The following is a 10197-nucleotide window of genomic DNA, read 5'->3' on the forward strand; positions in this document are numbered from 1 at the left end:
AAAAAAAACTTCTCTCAGTTTAGTAGTTCAATGATTCTCGTTTAGATCATCCGCTCTTGTTCCGCTATGGTCGCCAGTATACTGGTGAGGTGCAAATAGATCAGCCTCCTGGTGTCTGGAAAAAGTGCTTCAGGCGCGCTTGGGTGCGCGTTCTGTCATTTGGAGTTGTACAATCGCTTCTCAACGCATCTTTTTGATTCCTTGCTCATACCAAACATCAAAACTAAGAGAACTAGCAATTAGAGACTAAAATTGGAACTAAATGGAGTAAAATAAATCTAAAATGCAATAAATAAATACGGTGCAAAGGATATAAAATTGGGTTGCCTCCCAATAAGCGCTCGTTTAGTGTCTTGAGCTTGACGTTTCAACTACTGTCAAGGTGGCATATATGACAGGAAGAACACATCATCCTTCTTTTTCTTTTTGTTTGGTAGAAATTCCATGAACTTAAGAAATAAAAGATGTTGTTTCCATGTCCTTTTCAATTGGACATTGATGAACAAGGCATAGATTGAATCTCGAACTTTATCAATCTGTTCTTTTTTCTTTTCCTCGTTCGTCTTTTCCTCTTGCTTATCTTCTTCTACTACAACAATGAAATTATCTTTAATCTTCAACTTCTCCTCCATCTTCTCAAACTTAACCACTTGTTCAAATAACCTCTCACATTGAGTTTCAAATCTTTCAATTGAAACCATGTTATTCTTCATGAATTCAACCAAAACGTCTGTAACGTGAAAGTCTTTGTCATCTGATTCTTTGGATAGAATTTTTGAAGGTAGAATTTGTTCCCAATAGATCTTTTTAATGTAACGCTCGTCGTTTCCTGTGACTTTAAAAAAAATCTTCATATTTTACTAGTTCGGCAAGGTTATCAGCACAATTTCCATTCTTATGTGTTTCTCTGCAAAAGTCACACCTAAGAGGCTTCATCAGAGGGATCTGAGGGTGATATCTTAAAAATGTATAACTCAAGATTTGTCCCTCAATCATGCGACATATGTTTTACTATTGAATTATATTTGATTACTAGAATTGAACAAAAAGGTTCCCAAGTTGATTGAAATAATGTTTGAAATTAACAACAATAATAAAATTGATCTTTTATAATGAGAAAAATGTCAGGGATGAGTTTCACTTCGAATCCAACCTTGGTGTCTAATTTGATCCTAGTTATTGAATTCCTTTATTGAATTATTACCGAATTCTCTTTATTATTCTTGCCCTAATGTCTTAGTGACAGAACCTTTAATTCCAAAGTAACCCCTAATTCCTTAGTGGATTTAAGATTAGAATTAAGCATTACCGTATAGAAATTCTCTTGTAAATTATTGCTTTGCAACTAATTTAATTGGTTTCATGACCTGCACCTATGTCTAGACTACAAATTCATGAATTTCTCATCTCAAGCATTTGTAAAGTCCACTTCCGTTTCAAAATACAAATCGTAGAACATTTTAATGTTGATCAAGCAATAAAAAGCATTAAGCACAGAGATGAGAAAAACAATTCAATAAACTCATTCATATAACTAGAAATCAAATCAGAAAAATAAGGGTTTCATCTGGTTACACTCATCCCTAACAAATAGGGTTTAGTTACTCATGACAGAGATACAAAAGATAAGGATTAAAGAAGAATTACAAGAATGATTCATGGATGATTCTTGATAAAACTGCTTCAATGGCGTTAGAAACGGTCGTCTTTGAGTTTCTATGCTAGGGCACAAGTCTCCCAACTTCCCAATAGTCAAAAAGATGCTAAAAACAGTAAAAATCTGCGCTTTTATGGTTGCTGGTGCGGGTCGCGCGCCCCAGGCGCGCTTGGACGCGCTTCAGCGCGTTTGGGCAGTAGCAGATGCGGGAAAAATCGCTTGGCTTGCGCTTGGGCGCGCTCGGGCGCTCAGCATGTGTTGTCCGGCGTATATTACATGTTTCTCCTCTTTCGAGTCTGAATTTGGTTCCGGTGTCATCATGAAAGTTGTAGCTATAGATCTTAGCTTTCATTTGCACTTGGTTTGACTCCAATTGAACATCTACAACTCCAGATATGGCTGCAATACTCTACATATGTCATGTTGATTTCTCACCAAAATTCAGCACTGCACTAAAACAAAACGCAATGTAAAATTACGACAAATTCCTACTTAATCAACGAAATAAAAACAAAAAACATTTTATCAACTCAAAGAACAAAAATTAATAAAATATATCAAATAAATCCTTAATTTAACTAATGATTGAGGATAAATAAGACTAAAATAGTGGGAAAATATGCATATGATGAAGAGTCATCAATCACCCGTTCCATTCCGTTAGACGTTATTCATGTTTGGTGGACTAAATTAACTTTTCATGATGATGGATCGGGTAAACCTTTAGAATTATCTGTGAAACATAAATAGAAGTGATAGTGAAAATTTTTGATGAACTTGATGTACCTGGAAAAATTGCACTTAAAGGTAAATTGTGTGAGATCGCTTATCCATCGACTACATCAATGTGTCCACCTGTTGATAAAGTTAAAACAAAGGGTGCACCTAAAAAAGGCAAAAGTAAGGTATCAAAAAGAGATAAATCAACCAAGCGTGATCCATCTTGGTGGGAATATGTGGGTGCAAGTGTTCGATGCAGTGGTACAAATGCATGTAGTACTGTAACATCTAATAAAGTACAAGAACCTCAATCATCTGTCAAAAAGCTCACACCTCGACCATCACTCAGCAAAGTTCAACAACCGAGAGTTCTTATCTTCAAGGATTGGTTGTCGGTTGAAATTCACAAATTCATAGATGACATTATTGACGTGGGCGAGGATGGTAATTTTGGATATCGTGCAGTTGCAGCTTTACTTGGAATGGTGAGAACTTTTGGGCATTCATTCATCAAGAGTGTGTGGTAGGGCTTCAAGATTTCATGTCTCATTACGAGATAATATATGGTGGACAAATTTTTGTTCAACAACTTATACACAATGTAAATGTTGAACAGGTTGCAACTTTGGATAATTGGATGACACTTCCAAAAATGGGATATGTGATTGCTTCGAAATTTAATTTAATTTTCGTCGCATTATCACTTAAACAATCACAAACATTTTTTCCACTTAGAAGCCCACCACCAACACTTATTTCAGATCATCGTATGATAGTTATTGCATTTGTTAATAACTGTCATTTTGTGCAGGTATTTAATTTTTCCACTTAGAACACTCATTTTAACCTTTAATGTCATTTTTAATAAATTATAAATTTATTATTTTAACAGGTTTATTTAAAGCCAAATTCTCCTATACCACCACCAAGTAATTTGTGGAGAAAAAATTGCACAGAAGAAGCATGTCAGTGAGAATTTATTTACAATGATCGCATTCAACATTGGTTGAAGATATTTCCATGCAGTATAGATGAATATGTTGTAAACTGAAAAAGTAAACTAGATGGATGTTGTAATTATTGTATTTTGGTGTGCTTTTTATGTTGAATTCTGAAAGTTGGTGTATTTTGGTGAATTGTTGTATTATTGTATTTTACAAATGTTATAATGAATATTCCAAAAATATAGATATGTCCAAAAATATTGCATGCAGTATAGATATGTCCTAAATATTCCAAAAGTACGCAAAATATATCATATTCAAAAAGTAATACCAAAAGTATCAAAATATTACATATCTAAAAGTACCCAAACATTACATATCCATGTTCCAAAATATTACATATCTAAAAGTACCCAAACATTACATCCCAAAAGTACCATGTTCCAAAATTTTGTAAATAAATCTTAAGTCCGTCTATTTCTTCTATGATATGGTACTATGTTCGTCCAATCTCTACCACTACCCTTTGACTTCACAGCATCAAAATTAACTCATTAACCAGTGGCATGCCATCAGGTAATATCAGTTGTCGACCAATAAGCTCTTCAGTAATTTGTATTGCTCGACGCTGCAATAAAAATTAAAGTAAACATCATACGATGATCTGAAATGATTTGGACATAACCGTATTGCCGCAATACTCTAACGGTGAGCCAGGAATGGTTTGGACATGACCGTATTGCTGCAATACTCTGTCTGGAAGATGAGCATACATCTTCGGACCTCAACGTATCCACCCTCGAAATAAAGATACATCTTCAAAAGGCCGCTTCAGTTGATGCTCCCCATATGGTGTCCAACAGACGTCATCAACGTCAATCTCATCAAGAGCTTTCCTAAATGGAAGAACCAAAACCTTATCCCTTTTAGGCTTCCATTTAAGTGCTCTAGGATAGTCTTCAACATAACTAGGAGAAAGTCTTCAACAATCTCTACATAATGTAGGAAAATGCTCATAGACTCATGCCTACACATATATAATAATATATCATTAGTTTAGAATCATTAATAATAGAAATTATAAACACAATAAACAATCATACAGTTTACCCGTAAAAGTGTCAGATACCCTGAAACAGTTCTGGTTTGATGTATGCTGGCTTTTTGAAGATTGTCATATAGGTAAGCAAGAGCAGCTGCACCCCATGCATATCCCCCGCAAGAATTAAGGTCTCGAAATCACTCAAGATGGACAACACTAACAACGTAGGAACTTTTATCGCTGAAGAGTGTGCAACCGACCAAAAACAACATAAATGCTCTTGCAGCCATCTGCCAATGCTGCTCACGACAACGCTGATGGTATACGTCAAGTAACCAACTATACCTAACTGTGGTTGTCCGCGTAACATTAAATTCAGCATAAGCAACACCGTGACTAACTCCAAGAAGCTCTGCTAATATATCTACACATTCATCCTTGTTAAATACACTAACACTGAAGAATGCACCGGTGATGGAAATATGTAACAGAGATGACACGTTGTCCAAAGTAATCATCATTTCTCCAATAGGCAGATGAAAGCTATTGGTGTCACGATGCCACCTCTCTACGAATGCAAAAATGATCCCTTTGTCGATCATTTCGTAGCTGCATTTTAGTAACGAATACAATCTCGAGCTTTTAACTAGTTGCTCAACCTCTTCGTGTTCAATAACAACTTCTTTTAATTTTTCCCATTGCTAAACACCCTTAATTCTCTGCGATCATGAAATTAATTAAATGGAAAAATATAAGTTAAAAATAAATGTTAAAAAAATATAATTTAACTTAATTTGATTGAGAAAATTACCACGCCATCCCAGAGTCAAGTCGCCACATGATCGCCGAATGTCCTATGGACAGAACTATCAACCAGACCACCAGGATATCCACCATCATATGGAGGTTCATCTATATTAGCTGGTTGGACTTCGGGTTGAGATTCTTCTTGTTGTCGCTGTACACATCGTCGTTGTGCCCTTGCAGAAGCAGTTGGCCTAATACAATGACCCTCCACATTAGAAGTGCCCTCGTTAAGTATAACACGACCATCTCTATCAGTAAACATAGTGCGCACCATATCTGCAAAACAAAAATCATTAAAAAAATGTAAACAATATGCGTACGTGAACTCAGTTCACGTAGGTGAACTTAATCCCAAGAACTTACGTGAACTGAATTCACGAGCACGTACGTGAACTGAATTTACGTGCATTTACATGAACTCAGTTCACGTACGCAAACTCATTTTCAAAAACCCAGAAACGTACGTGAACTGAGTTCACGTACGTGAATCAGTCTTCAAACCCCAACAACATACGTGAACTCAGATCGCGTATATGTACGTAAATTTAGTTGACATACATATTACGTGAACTCAGTTCACGTACGTTGTTGGGTTTTGAAAACTAATTCACGTACGTGAACTCAGTTCACGTACGTTTCTAGGTTTTTGAAAATGAGTTTTCGTATGTGAACTGAGTTTACGTACGTTTCTGGGTTTAGGGCAGCGAAGGTTTTCTTCATCCTCAAAAATGGAAACTCTTTTCCTTTAATTTTCAGGCATTGCATTCATAAACAGATAAAACAAAACAACATAACATAAACAAACACAGAAAAAACAAAGGTTGATTATAATTTACTTGATTTACAACAATGTTGATGTTTGATGATTGATGGTTGATGATTGATTAACTTGGTTGATGATAATTGATGATGGATGAAGATGGTTGATGAATATGATGATTGACGATGAAGATGAACAATGTGATGAACAATGTGTTGAAGAGGAACAAGATGAGTTATGAAGAAGTTAAATAAAGAAGATGAGTTATGAAGAAGATGAGAAGATGAGTTATGAAGAAGATGAAATAAAGGAAAGGATAATTTGGGCATTTTAACTTCTTTTAATATTTGTGGGTAGTAATTTAGGAGGTGTTGGTAGCATTATTGAAACTATAATCCAAATATGACAATAGCAAAATTGACTATCAATAACACGATTCAATCAAATATTTTTTTTTTAAATCAAATTCAAAAGTCAAATATATAAAATAAACAATGGTATTAATTAAATGCCTCAAACTAAATTATATAACCAATATTATTTTGAATAAATTCAAAAACAATATCATATGATTAATATTCGAAAAAATAAATTTTCAAAAGTGTACCCTTCTTTTTGTTGCCAAAACACGTTTTGGTTCAAAGGCTAACAAAAAAAATCAATTTTGAGATTCGTTCATAATTGGAAACAAACTTGCCAACCGGAATTCATAAGTCTGATTGCTAATGTCATGCAAATATCAATTTTTTTGATTCAAAATGATAAACAAAATTAATACCATATCAATGACCATAATTATTTCCCAATGAAAAAAATATCACATCCCATACTTGTTTCAAAAACAACTATTATCATGTTTCATTACAAAACTAATATCCAAATCCTAATTGATATTGTTTTCAATTCATGAATATGTTATATTTCAAATGGACGTGGAATCGCACAACAAAAATAAACATATCATATAATTCAAGGCAACTAAAACTTGGAAGAAGCAAATGCTCTATGACTACAAGAGACTTTAACATTATATTTTCACCAAAAACCTTAAGACATCAGGTATATGAGTCACCACTATTATATATTCAACATTTAACCACTCACACTAGAACTCAACAAAAATAACTTAAAATATACCTTACAATTACACATACTTTGAAGATCTACCACAACTATACAAGCCAAAAGGAGCTATGCATATAAAATTTCAATAATTCATTAAACTGAAAAGGGTCATCCTCGTGAAGAGAACATTCATCATTATCATAAGAAAAGAGAGTTGTCCTCGTGAGAAGAACATTCACTATTACCATAAGGCATCATACAAATCAATAATGAAATCAAAGAACGTCTTCATGAAGAAATCTCAAAAGGAATATTTCATTTTCTAAGTCAGCAATTCAAGAGAATATTGTTGGAACATCAAATGAACATTTCATCAGAGTTCAGAATATTTATCAAAGAGTAAATGAACAGAGTTCAGAATGTTCATCATAGTGTAAATGATCGTAGTCATGTATGTTTATCATCACATGCAAAACAAAAACTAAAACTTCTTAGGACTAAGCAAAAGAATAAGGTATTAATATGACTTACCGTCAAAAGGGATATTGATATTAAATCCAAAAATAAAATTCAATGTTATTTATCACAAAGAATGTTGTAAAAAATACGAAAGGAATATTTTGAAGTAGCAATGTCAATTTATAAGGAAGAGATATTGATTTTGGTTACGAAAACAGAAAACGGAGAACATTCTTGGTTTTGGAAACAGAAAACAGAGAACGTTCTTGGTTAGTTAAAATCAGCAATTTAGCTTGTCTAATTAACTTGATAATCAAAATGACTGAAAGTAAATAGAGATAAGGAAAAAGATATCACACAATGATATATCCTTGTTCACCCAACTCAGGCTACGTCTAGTCCTCACAACTGTGAGATTTTCCACTAAGTGTTCAAACGGAGAACGCTCTTGTTTTTACAACGTTCTTGGTTTTACACTGTTTTGTTCATATCAACTTTGATCTATAACAGCAATTCCTTTCCACCCAGAAAGGATTCAATCATGTTACCTATCAATCTTTAGAGAGGATTTTACAATTCACCTTTTAATCATAAAAGGATTTTCTACAAAACTACTTAAACTATAAACAACTCTTATTGTTTTGAGTTTACAAAATAATGATTTAAAGATATTGGTAGAATATGAGTATGCTCAACTCGTGTTTGAGAATAGATTTTTGATAAAAGAATTCAGTAGTATGATCTTGATATTTGAAGAGAAGAACATAACTAAATCTTTTGCGATTTGAGAAGCTTTCAAGTATATAAGTGTATGTAAGTGATGGATTTTGTTAGCACTTGAAGTGCTACATCTTCCTTGAGCTTGGGGTTCCTTTTATTGGCTTCAAGGAGGTTGATGACAGCTATTATGACCATTGAAAAGGTGCCCAGCTGTCATGTGTCATACTTGACCAAGGACCAGACTTTTTAAACCATGAATGTTCTTAACTTGAATATTCTGTGTTTTTGCTTATGTGATAATAATGTTTGATTCATAGCTTCTCATTCTTAACTATGATGATCCTTTGATTATGCACATAAACATCTCCGAGATGTGCTTAATGTATTCAAATTAAGACTGCTTTTTTATTCGTGCAAAATTGATTGGAGAATGATGTACTTATGCTGGAGAATGATTGTCAATATGTTGGAGAATGAATGTTTCATTGTGGGACTAATGTTAATCATGCTAGATAATGATGTAGAATGATGGAGAATGATGTTTGCATGATGGATAATGATTGTCAATATATTGGAGAATGATGTTAACATGATTGAGAATGATGTTTGCATGTTGGAGATTAATTGTAATATGCTGACAAATGTTTATCATTTTGGAGACTGATGTTACCATGCTGAAAAATGATCATTTGTCACTTTTGCTTTGAGTCGTGCCTTTTAATCTTTGATCTTTTGGAGTGTTTCTATTGCTCATATGAGGGCTTAATGTTCCTTGTAGATGAACTGGAAATGCATTCGTAAGTTGTAGGAGTTTTCCTTGCATTAATAGATGATTGGATGGAATGAGTGGAGGGAAGCGAATTTTAGAGCCAGATTTGGGAGGACGGAATGAAGATGAAGAACGTTCTAGATGTTCAGAGGTAGGAGCATAAAGTTCTGGTGAAGGAGAAGGATAACGTTCTTCAGATGGTGGATAAAGTTCTCGAGGCTTTTGCTTGGGAGCAGTTGTTTTTCCTTATTGAGGATTTTTAATTTGTTCTTGTTCAAAATCGAGATAGAGTTATGGTTGTTTGACCTTTAGATTTTGTTGTTTAAAGGGTTTGGTTGGAGAGGGTTGAGGGGTTTGGTAGATGAAAAAATATAAGTCATTAATTTCCTCTTTTGATTAGGGGGTGTTGAAAAAGAGGGTTCAGCTTGAAATGAAGATGTTGATGGTTCAGAGGGTTTGAGAGGTGTGGAAGATTTTGTAGAGTTTGGATTCGACGGTTTGGAATCTTCCTTGTCGGAGATGACAAAGATGATAGGTTTAAAGGGTTTAGTCTTTGAGGTTCTAATCCCAACCGAGACTCTCATGGAACATCTCTTTGCCTCAGTAGGTTTAGAGAAGTATGTGCGAAAGTGTGGAGGGACTTCGTCCAAATTCGGAGCGGGAGATTGGAAGAGATTAGGGAGTACGGTTGATAATGGGTTGAGGGAAATAGGATTAGGGTTAGAAACATGTTGAGGGTTTGATTCTGGGGAAGAGACAAGTAGTCCAAAAATGTTTTTTCAGAGGATTCATGAGGAGGCGTTGCTCTAGGTGAAGGTGAGGGTGAACGATTTTGAAATGGAGGAGATGATGAGGATGAAGGTGTGTCAGGGCAAGCATTTTTCCAAGTAGTCATTTTCGTTCGAGCCATTTGAATATTTTTGCAGAAATGGTATTTGATGTTTTAAGAAGATGAGTGTTGCAGTTTTGGAAGATGAAAAAACTATTTTATGAAAGATGAAAAATCGTGATGATGAGTTTGCAGTTATTCACTTTGTGGAGGGAAGGTGAGGTGACTGCTTGTTGTTGGAAAAGAGGAGAATTGACAGCGTGGCAATTGCTTTTGCAGACAAGGGAACACGTGTCATTAATGCCACACAAAATAGGGCTTTTGTTGATTTTGTAAGGGAAAACAGAGAATGATGCACACTGAAGAGTAAAAAATAGAGAATGATGCGCGCAGAAAACGCATAACGATTATCGTTCTATGTTAAT

General features: G+C 34.5%; 1 protein-coding gene across 1 annotated transcript; it reads left to right on the forward strand.

Annotated features, from left to right (window-relative positions):
* Nucleotides 1-2502: 2502 nt before the first annotated feature.
* Nucleotides 2503-3350, forward strand: LOC140920099 (uncharacterized). The gene is made up of 3 exons (XM_073367414.1): nt 2503-2862; nt 2994-3188; nt 3270-3350. Exons 1-3 carry the CDS (start codon nt 2503-2505, stop codon nt 3348-3350), a joined length of 636 nt encoding a protein of 211 aa, XP_073223515.1.
* The last annotated feature ends 6847 nt before the right edge of the window (nt 3351-10197 follow it).

This window comes from Cicer arietinum, chromosome 4 (assembly GCF_000331145.2).
Source record: "Cicer arietinum cultivar CDC Frontier isolate Library 1 chromosome 4, Cicar.CDCFrontier_v2.0, whole genome shotgun sequence".
Classification (NCBI taxonomy): domain Eukaryota; kingdom Viridiplantae; phylum Streptophyta; class Magnoliopsida; order Fabales; family Fabaceae; genus Cicer; species Cicer arietinum.

Coding starts and splice junctions, on each gene's coding strand:
- LOC140920099 (XM_073367414.1), top strand. CDS start 2,503: ATGTGTCCACCTGTTGATAAAGTTAAAACAAAGGGTGCACCTAAAAAA. Junction 2,863..2,993: donor TTGCAGCTTTACTTGGAATG/GTGAGAACTTTT, acceptor AATGTTGAACAG/GTTGCAACTTTGGATAATTG. Junction 3,189..3,269: donor ATAACTGTCATTTTGTGCAG/GTATTTAATTTT, acceptor TTATTTTAACAG/GTTTATTTAAAGCCAAATTC.